The sequence below is a fragment of the Macaca thibetana genome, chromosome 13 (assembly GCF_024542745.1).
Source record: "Macaca thibetana thibetana isolate TM-01 chromosome 13, ASM2454274v1, whole genome shotgun sequence".
NCBI classification, from domain to species: Eukaryota; Metazoa; Chordata; class Mammalia; order Primates; family Cercopithecidae; genus Macaca; species Macaca thibetana.
Window position 1 is genome coordinate 17,729,648 of NC_065590.1, and position 25,540 is coordinate 17,755,187.

Consider the following 25,540-nt stretch of genomic DNA (forward strand, 5'->3'; position numbering starts at 1 on the left):
AAGCCCAAGTAACCATAGTCTTCTCTGTGCATGAAAAGAAGATCGTTACTGTCATTTAGAAACTCACTTTGACATTTGCATGTCTGAAAATGTCATGTAGGTGTCATTTTTATCTGCTCAGTGCTCTGAGTCTTAGTTTGAAAACTCATGTCTCATGAGCTCTGGGAGATTTTATTTTACAAAAACATTATTTCGTTAATTCCATTTGTCTGTTTCTTCCTGAAATACCTTTGAGTCAGGTATTGAATATCCTGGACTGATTCTCTAGATCTCATAACTTCCTGTTAATAGTTTCTGTTTTTTTTGAGGGGAGTAGGGGGTCTCACTCTGTCATCCAGGCTGTAATGCAGTGGCACAATCACGCCTCACTGCAACTTCTGCCTCCCAGGCTCAAGGGATGCCCCCCGCCCCCACCGTGAGCTGCCATGCTGGCAATTCTCTTGACTTTAACACTTTTCTTTATTATCTATTTCAACAGCCATATTGTTTTATTTCAGCAGTTATATTGTTTTTTTGTTTTTTAAGACAGAGTCTCACTGTGTCTCACAATCTTGGCTCACTGCAACCTCTGCCTCCTGGGTTCAGGTGATTCTCCTGCCTCAGCCTCCTGAGTAGCTGGGATTACAGGCTCACACCATCACACTCGGCTAAGTTTTTGCATTTTTAGTAGAGACAGAATTTCACCACGTTGGCCAGGCTGGTCTCAAACTCCTGACTTCGGGTGATCTGCCCCTGATGGCCTCCCAAAGTGCTGGGATTACAGACATGAGCCACCATGCCTGGCCATCAGTCATGTTGTTAATTTACAAGTGTTTTCTCTTGTTCTTAATTGTTCTTTTTTCATAGCATCATGTTCCTGTTTTCATATTGATTGCCTTGTTACTACTTCCATGACTAGGAAGCTTTTTTTTTTTTTCCTTAAGTTCTCTTCTGTTCTCTGAATTGTCTTTGCTTTCTCTGGGCTCAGATTCTTTTTAATTAGTTAATTAATTAATTTATATTTGGTTATTCTTAACTTTTATCTTTCATGTTGCCGGTTTTCTTTATTAGGTCTGGCTTATCTGTTTTTACTGAAGAATGAGGGACTAGCCCAGAGAGCTCTCATGGGCTTTTCTACTGTTAGATAGAGAGGGGTCTTTCCTGCTAGTACCATCCCCTGAATAAGAATGAAATTCTGTATGTTGATAGGGCTTATCAGAGGCTGGGAAGTAGCTTTTATTCTGAGAAGCTCCCAGTGCCAGAATAGGGCAGGCTCTAACCCTGGTGTGTGAAAACTTCTTTAGCAGTCATGATTCTCTTTAGGTCATTTGTTAATTGTTTTTGTTTGTTTGTTTTTTTGTTTTTTAGGGAAGAATCCCCTGGTAAGGAGGGAAAGCATGTGCATGTCTTTTCATCTGCAGGGTTTCATAATGTGTTCCTCTATGATTTAGTTTACTTAACCTTTGGTCCTTTATGTCTGCTGAGTCAAGTCCTAGAGTTTTTGGCCTGGTAGATTATCTCCCTCTTATGCTTGTGTTGCATCTTCCACCCTTTATAGGAGAACATGCTTCCAGGCTTTTTCCATGGAGCAGAAATTTGTTGAAATCTCTTGCTGGCTACTTGTCCCTCTTTCCTTCTTTGCAGTGTTCAGGGTTTGCTACCTTTTCAAACGTTTTAATCATTTTTTGTGGGGTTTCAGGAGGCAGTGAAGATGACTGTGTGCTTAGTTTTTATCCTGAACCAGGAGTCTTAAAATATCAACTGTTTGAGGATTTTAATAATTACATAGTTATAAAGGAGGTAATTGTAATAAATAATTTATTTTCTTGGTACATTATATTAAAATAGTTTTCCACTCTGGCCTTTTAGTGAAATTTCTGAGTCTAAGTTTCAGTAAAGATTTTTTTGGTCAAGTAACATGACACCTGCCAAAATAAGCAGCTTTACTGTTAGTCTCATTTGACAAAAGCCTGCAGCTAGCTTCTCTCAGGGTGGATTCATGGCTTGTGATATCCTCAAAGACCAGCCTTTGCTGTCAATCCACTCTGCCATCTTTTGCTTGTTGGTGATGTCTCTCCTCATGGTTACAAAGTCCACACCCTCAGCATCTAAGAGCAGATGTAGGAGGGATTCTTTTCATGCCTGGTAAGGGAGGATAAAATGGGAGGCAATCCCAATATACGTGTTTTCTGTTACACTGGGAGCCCTGGGCCCCCTGCCCACCCTGCCTGCAGTGGAGGCTGAGAACATAGGTGCCAGTGGGAAGCTGACTGCCAGCAAAGAGGAAGGGTGGGAGAGGGACTTTTGGGGAGGTTGCTAGTGGGGTCAGCCCCAGTTTGATGTTTCCCCTTCTCTTTTTCTACCCTTTTGAGACTTTTGTTCGCTTTAAAAATTTTTTTATTTATTATGGTTTTTAATTTATTTTCTTTAACTTTTAAGTTCAGGGATACATGTATAGCATTGTGCAGATTTGTTACATAGGTAAATGTGTGCCATGCTGGTTTGCTGGACAGATCATTCCATCACCTAGGTATTAAGCCCAGTATCCATTAACTATTCTTCCTGATGCTCTTTCTCCTCCATTTCCTCCTTCCTACAGGCCCCAGTGTATGTTGTTACCCTCCATGTGTCCATGTGTTCTCATTATTCAGCTCCCACTTATAAGTGAGAACATGCAGAGTTTGGTTTTCTGTTCCTGCATTAGTTTGCTGAGGATAATGGCTTCCAACTCTATCCATGTCCCTCCAAAAGACATGATCTGGTTCCTTTTTATGGCTGCATAGTATTCCATGGTGTATATGTACCACATTTTCTTTATCCAGTGTATCACTGATGGGCATTTAGGTTGATTCCATGTATTTGCTATTGTGAGTATGCTACTGTGAACATACGTGTGCATGTGTCTTTTTGATAGAACAATTTCTGTTCCTTTGGATATACACTCAGTAATGGAATTGTTGGGTCAAATAGTATTTCTGCCTCTAGGTCTTTGAGGAATCACCACACTGTCTTCCACAATGATTGGAGTAATTTACACTCCCAACAACAGTGTATAGGTGTTCCTTTTTCTCTGCAATCTTGCCAACCTCTGTTTTTTGACTTTTTAATAATCGCCATTCTGACTGGTGTGAGATGATACTTCATTGTGATTTTGATTTGCATTTCTCTAATCAGTGATGTTGAGCTTTTTTTCATGTTCTTGGCTGAATGTGTGTCTTTTGAGAAGTGTTAGTTCATGTCTTTTGCTCACTTTTTAATGGGGTTGTTTTTTTCTTATAAATTTGCCTATTCATAGACTCTGGATATTAGACCTTCATCAGATGGATAGATTGCAAACCTTTTCTCCCATTCTGTAGGCTGTCTGTTCACTCTGATGATAGTTTCTTTTACTGTGCAAAAGTTCTTTAGTTTGATGAGATCCTATTTGTCAATTTTTGCTTTTGTTGCAATGGCTTTAGGCTTTTTGTTGTCATGAAATATTTGCCTGTGCCTATGTCCTGAATGCTATTGCTTGGATTTTCTTCTAGAGTTTTTATAGTTTTGGGTTTTACATTTAAGTCTTTAATCCATCTTGAATTAATTTTTGTGTATGGTGTATGGAAGGGGGTCTAGTTTCAATTTTCTGCATATAGCTAGCCAGCTCTTCCAGCATCATTTATTAAATAGGTAGCCCTTTCCCCATTGCTTCTTTTTGTCAGGTTTGTCAAAGATCAGATGATTGTAGGTGTGCAAGTCTTATTTCTGAGTTCTCTGTTCTGTTCTATTGGCCTATGTGTCTGTTCTTGTACCAGTACCATGCTGTTTTAGTTACTGTAGCCTTGTAATATAGTTTGAAGTCAGGTAGCGTGATGCCTCCAGCTTTGTTCTTTTTGTTCTTTGTTCTTTTTGTATTGGCTATTTGGGCTCTTCTTTTGTTCCATATAAATTTTAAAATAGTTTTTCTAATTCTGTGAAGAATGTCAATGGAAGTTTCATGGGAATAGCATTGAATCTATACTTTATTTGGGGCAGTATGTCCATTTTCACGATATGATTCTTCCTATCCACAAGCATGGAGTGTTTCTCCATTTTTTTGTGTCATCTCTGATTTCTGGAGCAGTGGTTTGTAGTTATCCTTGAGAAGGTCCCTCTCACTCTCTTTGTTAGCTGTACTCCTAGGTATTTTATTCTTTTTGTAGCAGTTGTGAATGTGATTTCAGGATTCAGCTCTCTGCTTGCCTGTTGTTGGTATACAGGAATGCTAGCAAATTTTGCACATTGATTTTGTATCCTGAGACTTCGCTGAGGTTACTTATCAGCTTAAGAAGTTTTTGGGCCAAGACAATGGGGTGTTCTAGATATAGGATCATGTCATCTGCAAACAGGGATAATTTGAGTTCCTCTGTTCCTATTTGAATACTCTTTATTTCTTTCTCTTGCCTGACTTCCCAGGTCAGAACTTCCAACACTGCATAGAATAGGAGTGATGAGGGAGGGATCCTTGTCTTGTGCCTGTTTTCAAAGGGAATGCTTCAAGCTTTTGCCCATTCAGTATGATATTGACTGTTGGTTTATCATATATGGCTCTGATTATTTTGAGGTATGTTCCTTCAATATCTAGTTTATTGAAAGTTTTTAATGTGAAAAGATGTTGAATTTTATTGAAAGCCTTTTCTGCATTTATTGGGATAGTCATTTTTTTTTTTTTTGTCTTAAGTTCTGTTTATGTGATGAATCACATTTATTGATCTGCGTATGTTTAACCAAACTTTCATTCTGGGGATGAAGCCAACTTGATCCTGGTAGATAAGCTTTTTGATGTGCTGCTGGATTCAGTTTGCCAGTATTTTGTGGGGGATTTTTGTATCGATGTTCATGGAGGATATTGGCCTGAAGTTTTCTGTTTTTGCTGTATCTCTGCCAGGTTTTGGTATTGGGAGGATACTGGCCTTATACATTTAGTCAGGGAGGAGTCTCTACTTTTCAGTTGTTTGGAATAATTTCAGTCGAAATGGTTCCCACTCTTCTTTATACCTCTGGTAGAATTCAGCTGTGAATTCATCTGGTCCTGGGAGTTTTTTGGTTGGTAAGCTATTTATTACTGCTTCAATTTCAGAACTCATTATTGGTCTGTTCAGGAATTCAGTTTCTTCCCGGTTCAGTCTTGGGAGGGTGTATGTGTCCAATAACTCATCCATTTCTTCTAGATTTTCTAGTTCATGTGCATAGAGGTGTTTATAGTATTCTCTGCTGATTGTATTTCTCTGGGGTCAGTGGCGATATCCCCCTTATAATTTCTGATTGTGTTTATTCTCTCTTTTCTTTATTAGTCTAGCTAATGGTGTATCCATTTTATTAATTTTTTTTAAAAAAACTACCTCCTGAATTTGTTCTTTTTAGGGTTTTTCATGTCTCTGTCTCCTTCAGTTCAGCTCTGATCTTGGTTATTTCCTGTCTTCTGCTAGCTTTAGGGTTTGTTTGCTCTTGGTTCTCTAGTTCTTTCAGTTGAGGTGTTAGTTCTTTTAGTTGAGATCTTTCTAGCTTTTTGATATGGGCATTTAGTGATATAAATTTTCCTTTTAACACTGCTTTAGCTACATTTCGGAGATTCTGATACATTGTCTCTTTGTTCTCATTAGTTTCAAATGAGCTTACATGGAGATGAAAATAGCGAGCACATTGAAGCTCTCGAAGAAATTGTTGGCAGCTCATTCCCGGTTTCTTTGTGAGTTTAAAGGCGCCTCAGTGAGGAGCACAGGATGCTCCTCTGAGAAAGTCTGCAGCTGGTCCTTAGAATAGACATATTGCCAGATGTGTTCCATGTTGTTCCAGTCCTCAACAATGCCATGCTCCATGAGATAGCAGATCGAGAGCAGCCCTTGGTGCTCCTTGGCTTTGGAGCCAATGAAGATGTCACCTTCAAGGGCTCCTGCCATGACACGAATGTGCATGGGTCGGCCCACATAGTTTGGAAAGCAGTATTTGGGGATCTGATCACCAGCAAAACCAGCTTTAATCACACCAGATCCATTGTGGATCATGACAGGCCAGTTGATGATCACATCGTAGGACTCCATGGCAGAGGAATCTCTCCTTCTGGGGAAGGAACTACCAGTCAGGTTTGCCGCTAGTGTCATTTGTGAATTTCTTAATCTTGAGTTATAATTTGATTGCATTTTGGTCTGTTTGTTATAATTTAAGTTCTTTTTCATTTGCTGAGGAATATTTTATTTCCGATTATGTGGTCAATTTTAGAGTAAGTGCCATGTGGTGACGAGTAGAATGCATATTTTGTTGTTTTTGGGTGGAGAGTTCTGTAGATATCTATCAGGTCCACATGATCCAGAGCTGAGTTCAGGTCCTGAATATCTTTCTCAATTTTCTGTGTTGATGACCTGCCTAATGTTGTCAGTGGGGTGTTAAAGTCTCCCACTACTATTGTATGGGAGTCCAAGTCACTTTGAAAATCTTAAGAACTTGATGTATGAATCTGGGTTGCCGAGACCAGCTCAGTCACGGAGACCCTAACCTAGCAGCGCTAGCAGAATTAAAGACACACACACAGAAATAGTGTGGAGTGGGAAATCAGGGGTCTCACAGTCTTCAGAGCTGAGAGCCTCGAACAGAGATTTACCCACGTATTTATTGACAGCAAGCCAGTGATAAACATTGTTTCTATAGGTTATAGGTTTACTAAAAGTATTCCTTACAGGAAATAAAGGGATGGGCCGAAATAAAGGGGTGGGTCTGGCTAGTTATCTGCAGCAGGAACATGTCCGTAAGGCACAGATTGCTCATGCTATTGTCTGTGGTTCAGGACTGCCTTTAAGCAGTTTTCCGCCCTGGGTGGGCCAGGTCTTCCTTGCCCTCATTCCAGTAAACCCACAGCCTTCACTGTGGGCGTCATGGCCATCACGAACATGTCACAGTGCTGCAGAGATTCTGTTTATGGCCAGTTTGGGGCCAGTTTATGGCCAGATTTGGGGGTCTCTTCCCAACATGGGTGATCTTTTATTGGGTGCATATATATTTAGGATAGTTAGCTCTTCTTGTTGAATTGAACACTTTACCATTGTGTAATACCCTTCTTTGTCTTCTTTTTAATCTTTGTTTGTTTAAAGTCTGTTTTGTCAGAAGCTAGAATTGCAGCTCCTGCTTTTTTCTGTTTTCCATTTGCTTGGTAAATTTTCCTCCATCCCTTTATTTTGAACCTATGTGTGTCTTTGCACATGAGATGGGTCTCTTGAAGACAGCATACCAGTGGATCTTGGCTCTTTATGCAGCTTGCCATTCTGTGTCTTTTTAATTGGGGAATTTAACCCACTTACATTTAAGGTTAGTATTGTTTTGTGTGAATTTGATCCTATCATCATTATGTTAGCTGGTTATTTTGCAGATTTGTTTATGTGGTTGCTTCATAGTATCACTGGTTTGTGTACTTCAGTGTGTTTTTATAGTGGGTGGTATCAATTTCTCCTTTCCATATTTAGCCTTTCCTTCAGGAGCTCTTGCAAGGCAGGCCTGGTGGTGACAAATTCCCTACGCACATTTGCTTGGTCTGAAAAGGATCTTATTTCTCCTTCGTGTATGAAGCCTAGTTTGGCCGGATATGAAATTCTGGGTTGGAAATTTCTTTTCTTTAAGAATGATGAATATTGGTCCCTGATCTCTGCTGGCTTGTAGGGTTTGGGTTTCCGCTGAGAGGTGTGCTGTTAGTCTGATGAGCTTCCCTTTGTAGGTGCCCTGGCCTTTCTCTGTGACTGCCTTTAAATTTTTTTTTTTTTCATTTTGACCTTGGAGAATCTGATGATTATGTGTGTTGGGGTTGATCTTCTCATGGAGTGCCTTACTGGGGTTCACTGGATTTCCTGAATTTGAGTGTTGGTTTGTCTTGCTAGGTTGGGAGAGTTATGTTTTTCAACTTGGTTCCATTCTTCCTGTCATTTTTAGATACCCCAATCAGTCATAGGTTTGGTCTCTATACATAATCCCATTCATCCTTTTTTCCCTATTCTTGTCTGCCTGTCTTAATTCAGAAAGATAATCTTCAAGTTCTGAGATTCTTTCCTCTGCCTTGTCTATTCTGCTGTTGATACTTGTGATTGCATTATAAAGTTCTTGTGTTTTTCATCTCCATCAGGTCAGTTATGTTCCTCTCTTAATTGGCTGTTCTGGCTATCAGCTCCTGTATTGTTTTATCATGATTCTTAGCTTCTTTGCAGTGGGTTTCAACATGCTCCTTTAGCTCAATGGAGTTTTTTGTTATCCACTTTCTGAAGCCTCCTTCTGTAAGTTCAGCCATCGCAGCCTCAACCCACTTCTGTGCCCTTGCTGGAGTGGGGTTGTGGTCATTTGGAGCAGAAGAGGCACTCTGGCTTTTTGAGTTTTCAGCATTTTGTGTTGATTCTTTCTCATCTTTATGGGCTTATTTGCCTTTGATCTTTGAGGTTGCTGACCTTTAAATAGGATTTTTGTTTGGTTTTTATTGTTGATGTTGTTGTTGTTTTCTGTTTGTTTGTTTTTCCTTTAACAGTCAGGACACTCTACTGTAGCACTGCTGTGGTTTGCTGTAATCCAGACCCTAATTGCCTCAGTTTTTCCCATACCTGGAAGTATCACCAGTGAAGGCTGCAAAACAGCAAATCTGGCAGCCAGCTCCTTCCTCTGGAAGCTCTGTCCCAGGAGAGTACTGACTTGTTGCCAGCCCAAATACACTTTGTAGGAGGTGGCTGGAATCCCCTTTTGGGAGGTCTCACCTAGTCAGGTGGAATGGGATTACAGACCCACTTAAAGAAGCAGTCTGGCTGCTTTTTGGTAGAGCACATGTGATGCATTAGGGGGGACTTTTTCTTGTCCAGACCATTTGTATTCTCCAAAGCCAGCAGGCTAGAATGGCTAAGTCTACTGAACCACAGAGATGGCAGCCACCCCTGCCCCCGGTAACTCGGAACTGCCTCAGACAGATTCCAGACTGCTTTGGTTGGCTGGCTGGAATTCCAAGCCAGTGGGTCTTAACTTGTGAGTTGCCATGGAAGTGGGGGCCATGGAAGTGGGGCCCATGGAACAATGCTGCTTGGCTCCCTAGATTCAGCTCCCTTTCTGGGGATATATACAGATGGATATCCTCCCTTGCTGGGGATCCTGGGGCCAGAATATGTAAAATTCCTGGGTCACTGTGTGTGCCTGAGCAGCAGCTCTGTCAAGATACCACACAGTTCTGTGTATTGGACCCAAGGCCCTGGTGGCATGAACTCAGGAGATCTCCTGATCTGTGGGTTGCAGAGATCTGTGGGAGAAGCATGGTTTTCTGGGCAGCGTTGCACAGTCACTCACTGCTTCCCTTGGTTGGGGATGGGGGTTCCTTTGGCACCATGCCACTCCCGGGTTGGCTGTTGTTCCCCTTCTTCCCTGGCTTTTCTGCATTCTCATGGGTCAAGTTGTTTGCCCTGTCAGTCCCAATGTGTGAACCTGGATATTTCAGTTGAAGGTGCTGAATTCACTTGCCTCTCTTCATTCCTCTCAGTGAGTGCTACAGACCACAGCTGCTTCTAATCGGCCATCTTGGATCAACGTTGTTATTCCCTTTTTCATGCTTATTTCATTTCACTCACATCTATAAGCAAAAAAAAAAAAAAAAAAAAAAAGACTCTAACGGCATGAAAAGATGACTTTTGTAGGTTATTGTTTGGTAAAGCATTTGATTTTAAAAAAAATATCATGAGCTATAGCTCATAGCTCATATTTGGTCATTTTTTGTACTTTTCATTTGGGTATCTAAGACTTAATGCTGAATTGAAGCATCTGTAGGATAAATAAAACTCTGGACCTGTCTGGACAAGCCAAGCTCAAAGCAGGCATGTGCTGTAGTGGCCTCAAATAGGCCAACTGTGGAATCCTAAACTGCCTTCATATTGTTGCTGTACCATTGAGCAGCTATGTGGACTTGGACACTTTTTAGAACTTCACTTTCTTTAAGTGGAGTGAGGGTTGTTATGAGGCTTAAATGAGGTAATGCTTGTAAACTGCTTAACATGGTTGGCACACAATAAACTTTAGTTTTGTCTCTGAGGCTTATGGAGGGTCCTAGGTTTATGGAGTTGTAGAGTTGGAGAAGCATTTTAAAGTCCAACATTCGTCCTTATTTTAGAGAGAGGAAACTGATGCCCAGAGACACTGAAGGTTTCTGAAGCTTGGTTATCATGTCTATGTGTGTTACAGTTGGCTATGAGGATCATCTGAGCTAATAGGTGGAAAAGCGTTTATATGTCAGTTTTTTAGCATTGTTCATACAGTGGCTAATTGCCTTGCCTGCTCAATGACTGAATGATTTTATAAAGTAGCTTTCTGGTTCTGACAATAGAAAAATAAATATATTTTCTTTTTTTTTTTTAATTTAGATGTATCCAGTTAAAGCAGGCAATAGATGAAAATAAAAATGCTCTTCAAAAATTAAGCAAAGTAAGTATTGAGGTTAATCATATTATTAAAACATCTCTTCTTATACAAGTATTTTTATTCAGTGGGAGTTAATTCAAGCCGGTAAGTTCCTGGGTTTACATTAGCAATGTAGTCTAACTGCAGCCAGTGCTGGCTTGCCAAACAGGGTTGCTAAGTCTGTGCTTGGGAGCAAAGCAAAATTCAAGGCTCCAACTACCAAAAAATATTCAGCTTTGATGAACTCACCTGCTATTAAGGATTCAGACAATCCTGGAAGGAGCTATTTTTATTTTTGCATTTTGTGAGTTCTTTGTTTTATAGTTTAGAATTGTTTTTATTTTAATTTCTTCATGGGGAAATAATGCATAGTCTGGCCCTGAGGGTAAGTGGTAAAGAAGCTTCTTGTATCAAATGGCAACTCTGATATCAATGTCTCTGCAAAAATAGGAGGAACAGGAATTTAACCTTGACAATCCCTTCAGGAATTTTTTTTTTTTTTTTTTTTTTTTGCATGAGCCTTGGCTACCCCTAGATGTCCAGGTCCAGAGACTAATGGAGCCTTTAAAGTGGAAGGCACCTGAAAGTCAGCTCTCCAGCTGTATATTACTCCCCTTTATTGCATCTGAGATATGTGGTCACTGAAGAGCTCATCCAAATTTCTCTAGTGGCACAAAACTTTTCAACTTAGGCTGTTTGAAAACCTAATTATTCCTGTTTTACAGGTGAGGAAATTGAAGCTCTCAGTGGTGAAGCAGCCATGCCTCTTCTGTCAATAAGTGGCAGAACTTGGGATTGGTGCCGTCTTGTTGACCCTAAAGCCAATCTTCTGCCAGAACATATCTCTGACTGACTATGGAAGGTCTATAGTACTTAGCAAGAAAATAAAACAAAAACCTAAAACAAGTGGTATAATTTTATTTTTTCATTTGGTTTGCATTCCAACACAATCGCCTGTTTCTTTTAAATCTAATTTATTTCTCTAAGATAGGTGTAATGTCACACTGATATTTACTTGTTTTTATAGCACTTATTGGAATTTTTTGTTGTTCTTTTGAAATTAGTAAATTGCAGTTAATTTTTCAGTGAAACTGACCTATATTCTCTCATAGGCTGATGAATCTGCACCTGTTGCAAACTATAACCAGAGAAAAGAAGAGGAGCATACTCTTTTGGACAAGCTTACCCAACAACTGCAGGGCCTTGCTGTGACAATAAGTAGAAAAAATATAACTGAGTATGCTTCCTTTCTATCTTTCTTTTTTCTTTTTTAAAGATATGTCACCAATAGCTTTAATGTTTAACTCAAAGACATATAACAGTAGAGATGTAAACATATGACACTAACAATAGAATCAGTCAGCATTTATTTATTGTCTGTAATAGAAGGTGTTAGATCCCATGAGAGACAGAAAGAAGTGTAAGTCATAGTCTCTGCCCTCAGGCAATTTATAATTTAGTTGAGGAAACAAAACAGAGATCTGAAAAACTAAATGAACAAATGTTAGAAAATAAAGATGATATATTTAATGTCAATGTTGATGTGTAAAAGGGAAATGATTTGGAAAGTCTACTTGCATCATTCTCCCTTTCATAAACATTCTTTAAAAATTTGAAGCAAAGACTGAGTGTGGTGGCTCATACCTGTAATCCCAGCATTTTGGAAGGCTGAGGCAGGAGGATCACTTGAGGCCAGGACTTCAAGACCAGCCTGGACAATATAGTGGACCCCATCTCTACAAAAAAACCCAAATTAGTCATGCTTGGTGGCACGTACCTATAGTCCCAGCTACTTGGAAGGCTGAGGCAAGGAGGAGTGCTTGAGCCCAGAAGTTCCAGGCTACAGTGAGCTATGATCACTTCAGTGCACTCCAGCCTGGGCAATGGAGTAAGACACTGTCTCTATTTAAAAAAAATAAAATAAAAATAAAAATTGAAGCAGGGACATGCATTGTTTTTCTGCCAGAGTGTATGTTAATAATAGCTTCTAAAAGTTGTAAAGAAGACTTACATATACAAGTTGAGTATTCCTTATCTGAAATGCTTGGGATCAGAAGTATCTTTAATTTTGGATTGTTTTGGATTTTGGAATACTTGCATGGTACTTATTGGTTGAGCATCCCTAATCTGGAAATCTACATTTTGAAAGGCTCCAATCAGCATTTCCTTTGAGTGTTATTTTGACGCTCCAAAAGTTTCAGATTTGGGAGTCTTTTGGATTTTCAGATTAGGGATACCAACCTGTATGAACAAACTCAATTTGTGGGAAGCAAAAGAAAAAAACCAGTTAATCAGACTCTTTCAGTGTTGTTCTCCAACCTTTATACTGTACCTGGGGAAAAAATGCTAAAGGTGGTAGATGCGAGGATCTAGAATTTCCACCGATTCTTAGTACTGAGAATGGCAGAGTAGTTGGTATTGGACTTACCTTCCCACCATAAATGACTATAAAGTCTGGACAAAATATACAAAGTATTCGTTTGAAGCCATTGAGCATCTACCAAGCAGGGTTGATATTCTTGATATACGGAGACACATGAAGCGAATCCTACATTCACCTAGACTTTTTCCCTGGGAATAATTTATGGGCTGTGGTGGAGGAAGGTAGATTCCAAGCAGGGAATAGTAGTCTTACTCGACTGAGGAGACAGAGATCACACTTTGGAGCTGCCCAGTTCACTGGGAGTTGTGGAGCAAGGTGCCATAGAGAGGAGGGAACTGCAGAGAAACAACTCCAGCAATCTGAAAGGTCTCCTGGGCTGTCTAGGGGCATGATGCCTGCGAGGCCTGGCAGAAAGTACCTGGTGGGAGACTGAGAGTTTAATGGATTCTGAAAATCATATGGTCCTGGAAAAACACTGGAGTTTGTACATAGCTCTAGTAAAGAGACTTGGGAAATGCTTCAGGCGTTTGATAGAGATCACAGAAGACCCAGGCCTTAGGAGTAAAGAAAACACCCTGAGAGTAACAACCATGATCTAGGAATAAAGACAAAGCTGAAGTAGGTCTTCTGTAAAGGAGCCTAAAAGCAGACCTTATCAGAAACAAGATAATTTAACTGTGTAACATTAAATGAATTTAAAATTTCTTAGGGGAATCTAACATAATCCAAAGTCTGTAAGTGTGTCTTGTAATGTGTCCATCACAGTAACCAGTAATAAAAAAAATTAGAAATGCAAAAAGGCAGGGGAAAATACATGATCAATAAGTGACAAGTGATAAGACGGTCAATAAAAACAGACCCAGATATGATCCAGATACAGAGTTAGTTGACAAGGACTTCTAAATAATATGATTAATGCGGTAAAGAAAATAGAAGAAAAGATGAATGATATGGGAAATGGGTGTATTTTAAGATAATTCAAGTATAGAAAAATCAAATGAACATTCTATAACTAAAAAATACAATTGATAAACTAATGGCTGAGAACTTCCAAAATCTGACTCAATGTATAGACTCAAAAATCTGAGAAATGTATTAAAATCAAGAGAATAAATAATCAGTAGCTCAGAGATGTGAGAATTAGCAAATAAGAACCATAAAACAACAATTTTTAATATGTTAAATAATTTATAGGAAAAGATAAGATGAATAGAGTGGAATCTTAAGCAGATGAACGGAAACTAATCAAGACCAAAATGAAAATTCTGGAGCTAAAAAAATGCAATATATGAAATAAATTTGCTGGGTGGTTTAACAGAAGATTGGATATAACAGAAGAAGGAAGGGATCAGTGAACCCGAAGATAGCTTAAAACTTTTTCAAACTGATACGTAAAAATAAAAAAATGCAAAGGACAAAACAGAATGTAAGAGAGAGGTGGGACACTGTTAAAAGTTATAACAGATTTGTAATTGAAGTCTCAGAAGAAGAGAGAGAATGAAGCACAAGAAATATTTAAAGAGATAGTGACTGAAAACATTTTAAAATTATGATCTAAGAGAGATATCAATCCACTGATCCAAGAATCTCAGGGAACCCCAAACAGAATCAATATAAAGAAACCCACGCACAGGTACCTCATAGCCAGACTACTGAAAAACCAAAGATAAATAGAATATCTTAAAACCTGCCAAGGGAAAAAAGGAAACATTTAGAGACAAATGACAGAATCAGAGCTGACATCTTATGAGAAAAAATACAGGTCAGAAAACAATGCAGTAACATCTTGAAAACATTGAAAGAAGAAACTATCAACTCAGAATTCTGTATCCAGCAAAAGTATAAAAAATTAAAGTGAAATAAAGATATTTTCAGGCAAACAAAACCTGAGAAAATTTGTCAACTGATCTGAAGTATAAGAAATGTTAAAGGAAGTTCTTCCAGCTAGCAAACAATGATCCCATATGGAAATTTGGATCTTCAAAAAGGATTGAAGAAGATGGGTATATAGGTACATATAAAAGCCTGTTTTTTTCGTTTCTACATGCCTTTAAAAGACGATTGTGTAAAGCAAAAGATATATTTGGGGATTTAAGATATCCAGTCGATTCTCATTATTTGCAATAGCTATGTTGTGTAAAGTTGCCATGAACACTTGATTAGTAAATACTAAACCATTACTCCTGGGGAAATACAGACTTAAGACTCCTGTGAGCCTCTGGTCACAATGTTTTTGTCAACTGAGTAACATACAACCTTGTGTTACTATTTAAAGACATCTTATTTCGTATATTTTATTGATTCATTAACATTGAATTCACACCAACGGCACTGCACTCATGCATGAACAAGTCTTACCTAACACACTTATTTTCTCCAGAAGGTACATTATAGCCTTCTTGTGCTTAGGAATACCACACGGCTCTTCAGCACTATGTTTCAGAGCCATTTTAAACAACAAAATCACACACAATAAATAAACAAATAAAACCACCACAAAAGTGCAAAACGTGTGGCACTACATAGACTGCAAAAAAGGCCACTTTCCTGTATGAGAGCTGAAAAAAAAAAGGCAGGTGTCACCATGTTCGACTTCAGTTGGGAATGTGTATGCCAGACAACTCAGTTTTTTTGCTGCTTTGTGTATGTCCACAAATGACCACAAAAGCACTGTGAGTGTTAATTGGGAGTTTACAAATAAAGTTTAGTGAGCCAATGAATTCACAAATACAGAATCTGCATGTTGCAAGGACTGACTATATGTAGAAGGAAAATGTGACAGTAGCACAGCATAGCACAAAGGCTGGCAGGTCAGTGGAATTATATTATTTATCTTAAAGTTGTTTTATCTTTGGTGAAATGTGATATTTCAATTAGACTGATAAGTTAGGGATGCATATTGTAATACCTAAAATAATCAGTAACAAAATAATACAAAGAAGAGTGTAGTTAGTAAAACAACACAATAAAATGGAATACTAAAAGTGATTTGATTAACCCAAAAAAGGCAAGAAAGGAGAAATAAAAAAAACAGATGAGACAAATAGAAACCAAATACTAACGTGGTTTCAATGCAGCCATTTGGATAGTTACATTAAATATAAATGGAGTAACACTCCAGTTACAACAAAGATTGTCAGACTGAATTTTTTTTTTAACCTATATATATACTAGTTAGAAGAGATACACTTTAGTATACCATTATAGAGAGATTGAAAGTAAAGAACTGGAAAGAGATATTCCATGTTCTATAACAAAGATATTCTTTGTTCTATAACCAAAACAAAGGTGATATGGTTACAGTAATATCAGATATTTAAGGCTAAAAGGAATTTGCTGTTTAAGAAAGGACATTTCATGATGACAAAAGAAAGGGTCGATTCAGTAGGAAAAAAAATCTTCCTAAATGTGTGTGCATTTAGTAACATGGGTTCAAATGTATAAAGCAAAAGTTGCCAGAACTAAACAGAGCTAGATAATTCACAATCCTTAACCACCTTGATCTTACATGTATAGTGAAGCCTTTCTTAATGATAGGGATATGTTCTGAGAAATGAGTCATTAAGTGATTTCATCATTGTACAGACACCATAGAATGTACTTGCACAAACCTAGAAGGTATAGGTTACCATCCACTTGGGTTATATAGTATAGCCTGTTGCTCCTAGGCTGCAAACCTGTACAGCATGTTACTGTGCTGAATACTGGAGGCAATTAAATTGTAACACAATGCTGTAAGTATCTGTGTATCTAAACATATCCAAAAATAGGAAATGTATGGTAAAAATATGGTATTAGATTTATGGGACCATCATTGTATATGTGGCCCATTGTTGACTGAAACATTGTTGTGCAGCGCATGACTATATATGTGTAGAACACAGCACCCAAGTAGGTATTATGTAAATACATACTCTTTTCAGTGCATCTGTAACATTAACCAAAATGAACCATATTGGACCATAAAGTAATTGTCAGCAAATTTCAAAAGTTTGAAATTATGTAATGTGTATATATATGTATATTTTGGTTTTTTTTTCCTTTGATGACTTGGAATGACATTAAAACCCAATGACAGAAAAATAATTCGAAATGACTACATGTGGCCGGGCGCAGTGGCTTATGCCTGTAATCCCAGCGCTTTGGGAGGCCAAGGCAGGTGGATCGTGAGGTCAACAGATTGAGACCATCTGGCCAACATGGTGAAACCCCGTCTCTTCTAAAAGTACAAAAATGAGCTGGGCGTGGTGGCGCACACCTGTAGTCCCAGCTATTCGGGAGGCTGAGGCAGGAGAATTGCTTGAACCCGGGAGGCAGAGATTGCAGTGAGCCGAGATTGCAGCACTGCACTCCAGCCTGACGACAGAACAAGACGCTATCTCAAAAAAAAAAGAAAAACTACTACATGTTTGCAGATTGTCACACACTTCCATATAAACCGTGATTCAAAGAAAATATAACAGTGGCAATTAGAAAATATTTGGAATGATAATAAAATCACTGTGGGTTGCAAGCAGCGTAGTGCTTAGAGGGAAAATTTCTATCTTTTGTTTGTTTGTTTTGGAGACAGGGTCTCTGTTACCCAGACTGGAGTATAGTGGTGCAATCTCGGCTCACTGCAACATCCACCTCCCAGGCTCTAGTGATCCTCTCCACCTCCGCCTCCCTGAGTAGCTGAGACTACAGGTGTGTGCCACCATGCTTGGCTAATTTTTTAAATTTTTTGTAGAGGCAAGGTCTCACTATATTGCTTAGGCTGGTCTTGAACTCATGGGCTTGTGCAATACTCCCACCTCATCCTCCCAAAGTTCTGGGATTACAGGTGTGAGCCACCGCACCTGGCCAGAAATTTATATCTTTAAATGTATAGTTTGAAAAAAAAGTTGAAAATCAATTACTAAAACATCCAACTTTAGAAGCCAGAAAAAGGACAACAAACCCAAGGAAAGCAGAAGGATGGAAATAATAAAAATAAAAGCAGAAAACAGTGAACAATAAACAGACCTACAGTAGGCAATATCAACAAAGCCAAACTGGTTCTTGGAAAATTAATTAAATAGATAAACTGCTGGCATTACTGATCAAGAAAAGAGAAAGAGAAAAAAACAGAAATTAATACAGATTCTACAAGCATTAAAAAGGTACTATGAAGGTACTATGAACAACTTATGTGAATAAGTTTTAAATTTAGATAAAATCAGTTTCTTTAAAAAGAAAATGTAATAAAATTGACACAAGATGAATAGACAATCTTAACAGTTCTACTAAAATATCTACTAAAGAAGTTGAATCTATGATTAAAAGCCTTTCCACAGATTAAACTCTCAGGTAGCTTTACTGGTGAATTTATCATAAACATTTAAGAAAGAAATAGTACCAATATTACAAAATCGTTCTAGAGAACAGACAAAGAAGAAACACTTTCAAATCATTTTATAAGCTTTCAATAGCACAGATATCAAAACCTGACAAGAACACTAGAAGAAAATTACAAGGCCCTCATGAACAGATGCACAAACTCAGTATAAAATGTTAGCAAGTAAAATCTAGAGGCATTTCAAAAGGGTAATACATCATGACCAAGTGGAACTTGTTCTAGAATGTAAGGTTGACTTAACTTTAAAAAATCAATCATTGAAATGCACTACATTAATGAAGGAGAAAAAGCGTATCAAGTTTACATTATTTTTAGCAACATTTTAGAATAATTGACCCATATAAAATATGTACAAAATAACTCCTAAAGAAGGAAAGAGACACATTGAAAATCAATATGACATTTTATGGATTTTTTTATTCTTGTGGTATAAAAATGGTTGTTACATCCCTGTTTATGTTTCAGATCACTGTGGTATAAGAGTGTCCTACCATTATTTTAAACAAAGTTAAGCTAATACTCCTTTTTATTCCAGAGCAAATCTTATGTTTGACTAGTTTTATAGTTAATGATGTTCATTTGCATTAGTCTAAGTATTGTTTTCCCATTTTAAAGACAAGCTTCTCTGATGTAAGCTTTAGGAGGGCAAAGATCTTGGATTTGTTCATTGTTATAGCCCAAGCTCATAGTGTCTGTCACACAGTAGGTGCCCCCCAAAATTTAAACTTTGCTGAACGTTGAGTGAATAAATAAAAGAAAGATTTAGTGACATGCCCAAGCTAATGTTATTTTGGCATTTCTCTCTTCCTCACCCTCCTATTCACCTCCTTTCTCTTCATCCCTATGCTGTTTTCTTAGTTCATAGTGTTGTCACTTCTCACTTTCAACAACCACCCTCACCTTTAGCCCTTCTTCTAATCTGTTCCCCACATTGTAGCTTTGTCTCCTTTCTAAAGTGGGAATCATATCATGTCCTTCCCCTACTCATTTTTAGGGACGACTTTAAAGGTAAAGCTCACCTGGGCTACATTCTGCATACTTCTTTTCAGCCTCAACTCACTCATTTTCCTCAAGCCTTGCCCTGCCATTCATGAGCTACTTGACTTTTCCTAATCTCAAATCTCCTTTCTGCTCTCCCTGCCCTTCCTTTCTACTCCCATTTTACCTGATTAATTCCATATCATTTCCCAAGACCTAATTAAAGCCTTTTCTGATTCCCATTCATGCAGCCTGGGTTAGGTGTCCCTCTTGTGTGACTGATTTCTTAGTATCCTGTGTATACCTCTACTCTAGTACCTATTGCACTATTTTATAATTCTCCATTTTCTAGATTGTCTCATTGCAAGCTCCTTGAGGATGGAGAATCATGTCTGGTTTACCTTTGTGTCCACTGTGTGTCTCTCTGACACGGAAATTGACCTACAGCATCAGTGTCGTTGTCATAACTGACTTTTATGGAAAGCTTGCTATGGGCAAGCACTGTTCTAAACACTTTGCAAGTAGTAACTCATCTTAATCCTCATGACAACCTTAGGAGGCAGGTTCTATTATTATCTCCACTTTACCAATGAGAAATGAAGAGCTTAAAAGAAGCCTACTCAAGGTCATCCAGCAAAGAGGGAATAGAGCCAGAATTTAAATTTAGCAGAGCCTGTGCTCTAAGTACTTCATAATAATGCTTGAACAGCATTTGCTTAATGGACGAATCCAAGACTTGAATTCGAGTCTCCTGGCCTCAAGTCCAGTAATGCCCTGCCATCTCACATACCTGACTCAGCTCCCTCTCTGCCTCAGTCTCTCTAGGCACACCTTCTTAGCTAGCTGGTAGAAACTGTTCATTGTATTTTCCCTTATTTCTTTTATTTGCCAGCTTCAAATATGGGATATTCATGTACATTTAGAATTAATGCTCATAGCTGGTCTGTTCTTATATATTATTTCAAGAAGTCCTACTCAGAAACACTTTTTGTAGAGTTGGGGCACCTACTGAACAAGAGGAAGAAAGTGAAAGTGAAGAAAGTGAAGACAGTGGTGAGGAGGAAGAAGATACAGAGGAGGAAGAGGAAGAGAAAGAGGAAAATGAATATCACAAACCATCAACCGGTGAAGAATACATCGCTGTTGGAGATTTCACTGCTCAGCAAGCTGGAGATCTTACATTTAAGGTAGGTAGAATAAGACTGAAACCTAACCTAAGGATCAATGTCCATACCGAACAGAATAAGAAAACTCTGCCTGTACACCTGTATTACAGATTCTTAAAGTGAAGTTTTTTAATGTTCTATTTAAATAAGTAATAATTATGATTTACAAGCAGTAGTAATATGAGATTGTGTTACTAAAGTTACCTCCTCTAAATAGGTTTTTGAAAATGGCTTTAATGTTGAGAATTCCTAACTTAGGCGTAAAATTTTATAATTTGTTGTTGAATGTCACATGTAGAAATTCATTCAAGTGAGTTAGGCAATGTCCATAGGTGGAGGTAGAAGGGAGCACTTCCTGCCGTTTTGTAGCAGTCTTTCCTGTTAGCTTAGATGTGAGAGGGGCTTGCGTCCATACTTGCTTGGCCTGGGCATAAACAAGTGGCAGGTGGGACAGAACAATAAAGTTGTGATTTTTGAAGTTGTGATTTTGAGCCTGTGTTTTTTGCTAGAGAAATGAGTCAAAGAAATTTAAGTGAATATATGAATTTTGGTTCTTATATTAAACTTCAAAGTTTAGTAACTGATTAATAATAAAATACGTAAGAATATTATGCAAATAATTATATGGTTTAATTTATTGATTTTTTTTTCAAATTCTTCTGGAAAATGGCATCAATGTTAGACAATAATGTGTATTTTAAGAAAGTGTTTGCTTTTGTAGTGTCCTCAGGGGTGGAAATGCTTTTGTCTTCAAAGATACTTTATTTTTATAAATGAGTGAGTGTTATTCAAAACATATCTGGTGAATTAAGTGGGTAATTGCATTCAGTAAATACTATCTTTGCTCAAGTATAGGGTTTAACTTTAATGGAATTGATTTTCTTTGGGAATGTATATGCTGCTTCTGAAAGACACTTTTCCAGAGATATTACAACATTAAAAAATATTTTACACAGTAATTGAACTTTTGGAGTAAGTTTGGGACCTTAAAAATGATTGTGAAAAATGGTTCCCATTTGCATAAATGGTTCAAGTGTATGATAGGTAACCAAAAGGAATGATCCATTAAATGATGTCACATTTATGGTTTTAGGTGAGTTAGGCAGAATACATAGGGGTTGGGTGATAGGGAAGCTTTTGATAAATATTGGATTAAAAAAATGTTGCCTTTTTTCAGCACTTATTTTGAATCATTGGTAATGATATAGACTCATGATTATTGAATTTTATTTAAAATGTTTTGTTTTGCTTTAAGAAAGGGGAAATTCTCCTTGTAATTGAAAAAAAACCTGATGGTTGGTGGATAGCTAAGGATGCCAAAGGAAATGAAGGTCTCGTTCCCAGAACCTACCTAGAGGTTAGTCTTGGTTTATGCTTTCCTTTTCTAAGACTTTTTTTTTTCACTTTTAATAAAACATTTAGCTGTGTTCTTTTGTCAGTTGACTAGTGAATGACTTGAGATATAGAATTTGCTTTAATTTTGGAGGGACAGGACCTGGGGAAAACATCGTGTGTTAATGGTCCTGGGGACCTGTGAAGTGCTCTTAGGCATTTGAGCCCTGGAGCGTGATCTCACAGTGAGGGGATGCTTTGTGGATTAATGCTGATCATAACAAATACTAGGTCTCTATTGTTTATTGTGAAACATAACCACAGTTAACTTTGTGTTAACTTCCACAAATACATGATCCCCTTACTAAAATGTGAACATACTATACATGTGTGTTCCTAGCTTATATTTTCTTGTTTCATAAAATAACATGGTCATTTTCTGTGCCAAGATATGTAGATTTCTGTCTGGATCAGCACCGTCCAATAAACCTATGATGCAAACCACACATGTAATTTAAATTTTTCAGTAGCCACATTGAGATATCTTTTTGCTGACACCACTTCTTAAACCAAGTATGTGGTTTTTCTCTGACACCATATGTGTTACTACATCAGTTCTTCTACACCAACCAGTGTCAGCAATTCAATTCCATTCTGATGCTAATGCCTGGAGCTAGTACAGACCCCCACAGGTTAAAGGCTCAGTCTCACAAGACTGCTGCCCACTTCTGTTGCCAGTCACAAGTCCCAGGAACCACCCATAGTTCTGACTGACTGGCTATACATTCACCAGTTCCAACACCCTCACCTGAGGGGTTCAGTAATTTACTAGAATAATTCACAGAACTCAGGAAAACGCTTTCCTTGCATTTACCAGTTTATTATAAAAGGATACAACTCAGGAACAGCCATAGAGTGAGGTATTAGTGGGGGGTGGCCGGCATGCCCTCTCTGGGCCTTCCACCTTCCCAGCACCTTGCTGTGTTCACCATCCTGGAAGCTCCTGGAACCCCATCATTTAGGGGTTTTTCTGGAGGTTTCATTAGTCGTATTAGCTAAATAATTAGCAATTGGTGATTAACTCAGTCTCCAGCTCCTCTCCCCTCTTCGAAGGTTGGAGGGTGGGGCTGAAAGTTCTAACCTCTAATACCTGGGTTGGTTTTTCTGGTAACCTGTCCCCTTCCTGAAGCTGTTTAGGTGCCCACCTAGAGTTAACCTCATTAGCATAAACTCAGGAGTGACTGAAAGGGACTCCTGATGAATAAGAAAACATACTTCTATCATTCAGGAAATTCCAAAGATTTTGGGAGCTTTGTGCTGGGAACCAGTGACAAAGAACAAACATATATTTTTCATTACACACATTTTTAAAAAGTAAAAAGAAACAGGTAGAATTATTTTTAATAATATATTTTATATTATCCAGTATATCAAAAATACTATTTTGACATATAATCAATATTTTAAAATATGGAGTCATTTTGTTTTTTCAACATTAAGTTCAAAATCCAGTGTGTGTTTTACATTTACAGCACTTCTCAGTTTGGACTAATTTCAAGAGCTCACTAGCTACACGTGGCCAAAGGGCTATTGTATTACATAGGGCAGGTCTAGATCATCTTTTTCAACGGCAGCAAGTCTTCTAATCTCATTTAGATGGTCATTTAAGTTGTTTCCAACTTATAATCACTATCGATTACGTTGCAAAGAACATGGGATTAGCATCCGCTGCCAGTCACAGAAAGATCCCCCCAAAAAGTAGCTTAAATAAGGTAGAAGCGTATTTTTCTCAAGGGTAAAAGTGTGGAGAAAGGCAATCAAGAATTGGTTAAGATCCTATCCAATATTTTATCCTGTTTCTGATGTGAGGCTGCTTTTCCTAGAGTTATCTCTTTAGTTTTAAGTCAGCTGCTGGATCTTTTAAGGATTCCAAGGAGCAAAAGAGGAAATAAGTCAAAAGACGTAAGCTGCTGCCTTTTTAAAAAGGTTTCTTGGAAGTTACACAGAAAACTTTCAATTGTTGCTCATTGACCAGCATTTAGTTCTCTGGCAATACTTAGCTGCAAGGAAGTCTTGGAAAATGTAGTCTTTTAACTGGATCATTGTTAAATCAGGGATTTTGTTTGAAAGAGGAGGTGGGGAATAGGTGGTAGCCAACCGGCAACTTGTGTTGTCATCAAGTCTGCGTGCATCTTTGCACACTTGCCCGATTATCCCCTTAGATAAATTCCTAGATGTTTGTCACTGGTTCAAAGGGTTTACACCTTTATATTTTGATTTCTTTTTCCAATTTGCCTTTTAGAAAAGTTATGCTAATTTGTACTCCCACCTCTAACAATCAGAGAGTGCTGTTTCCTCACACATTTGCCAGTGATGGCTGTTATCAGTCTTTAAAATTTTTGCCAATATGACCAACAAAAAAAGTGTCATTAGTGGTTTTATGTGCATTTACTGTACTCCTAATGAGGTTAAGCATCATCTCATATGCTTTATGACCATTTGTATATCTTCTTTGCGAATGGCCCTTTCGGTTTTCTTTATTGACGCATAGTATTTTTGTATTTGTGTGAGTACTTTTTACTTCTATGGACTGGGTAATGATCAAGTCAGGGTATTTGAGATTTCCATCAACTTGAGTGCTTATCATTTTTATGTGTTGGTACCTTTTCAGTTCTTTTGGATATTTTTTTCTAAGGGATTTAAAAAAACTCTTTCATTGATTTCTAAGAGCTTTTATAATATTTTAATAATAAGGATATTAATCCTTAGATATTTGTGTGAGCTATTTTCTTTTTTTCCCCTCAGGATATGCTTAAGTTATGTGTTACATATTTTCTTTGTTGACTTTAGCTCATGTTTATTTCTTACATAGCTAAGTCTGTCAGTGTTTCCACTTATGATTCTTGATTTTGGTATCACTATTGGAAAGGGCTTCCCCATCTCTAGATTGTTTTCTTCTAATGCTTTTATATTTCTTTTATTTTTATCTTTACTTCTTTTATTTTTTATTTGAGTAAATTCCATCTGGAATTTATTTTGATTAAACTCGCTGTCTATCTCAGCTGTTATTTTTTGAAATAGCGAAGTTATTAACCGTGTGTTGAAAATTTATTTCCCACTGAGTTTTATCATATATACTAAATTCCCGTCTATGCTCGAGGTTTTCTAAAAGTACTAACGCTTTTGGTTTTTCTTTTTAAACAGAAAAGCTTGTTTTCGTTTTTACTGGAGGTTTAGGTGGCAGTACTGGTATTTTTATTGGTTGTTTTTTGCATTAGTTAAAAAGCACTTCACATTTCAATGTCTTTTTAGCCTTATAGTGAAGAAGAAGAAGAAGGCCAAGAATCAATTGAAGAGGGCAGTGAAGAAGATGTAGAGGTGGTGGATGAAACAGCAGATGGAGCAGAAGTTAAGCAAAGGTACAAAAGTGGGAAAGGATATCAAAGTAGGTTTAGGAAACATTTTATTTGTTTATTTTTACTGTTATAAATAATTCAATACTTTCTTGAAATGGAGACAACTTGTACCTGGAGAACTTTTCATACTATTGTCTGCTTAAAGATCATTACTATTTTAATTTTGTAATTATTTTTAATACATTTAGTTCTACCTTGTTTTCATCTGGAAACTGTTAGGTTTTCAAAACATACTGATGGTTATAAACTGTGATTAAAGAAGTTCCCCAATTGAGTGAATAGGCATAACCTGACCTGACTCACTTTGCTATTTTGTCTCCCCAGAACTGATTCCCACTGGAGTGCTGTTCAAAAAGCAATCTCAGAGGTGGGTATCTTCTGTCTTATTAATGATGTCTTGTTTTGTTACCTAATAGCTCTGATGCGAAACAGGATGGAGACTGTGGAAGATAGCAATGGATCTGAAACGGGGTTCAGGACATGGAATGTACAGAGC

The 25,540-nt window shown here is 37.8% G+C and overlaps 1 protein-coding gene across 3 annotated transcripts in view; it reads left to right on the top strand.

The window, feature by feature from the left end:
* The window catches only part of NPHP1 (nephrocystin 1), a 364,586-nt gene that overhangs the window by 301,742 nt on the left and 37,304 nt on the right, over positions 1 to 25,540 (top strand). For all 3 annotated transcript variants that reach the window (XM_050753025.1, XM_050753026.1, XM_050753027.1), the window contains 6 exons: positions 10,356 to 10,416; positions 11,505 to 11,629; positions 20,125 to 20,317; positions 21,552 to 21,653; positions 24,941 to 25,047; positions 25,369 to 25,411. In XM_050753025.1, the coding sequence (XP_050608982.1) occupies positions 10,356 to 10,416; positions 11,505 to 11,629; positions 20,125 to 20,317; positions 21,552 to 21,653; positions 24,941 to 25,047; positions 25,369 to 25,411 (631 nt within the window). The remainder of the gene's footprint in view (positions 1 to 10,355; positions 10,417 to 11,504; positions 11,630 to 20,124; positions 20,318 to 21,551; positions 21,654 to 24,940; positions 25,048 to 25,368; positions 25,412 to 25,540) is intronic.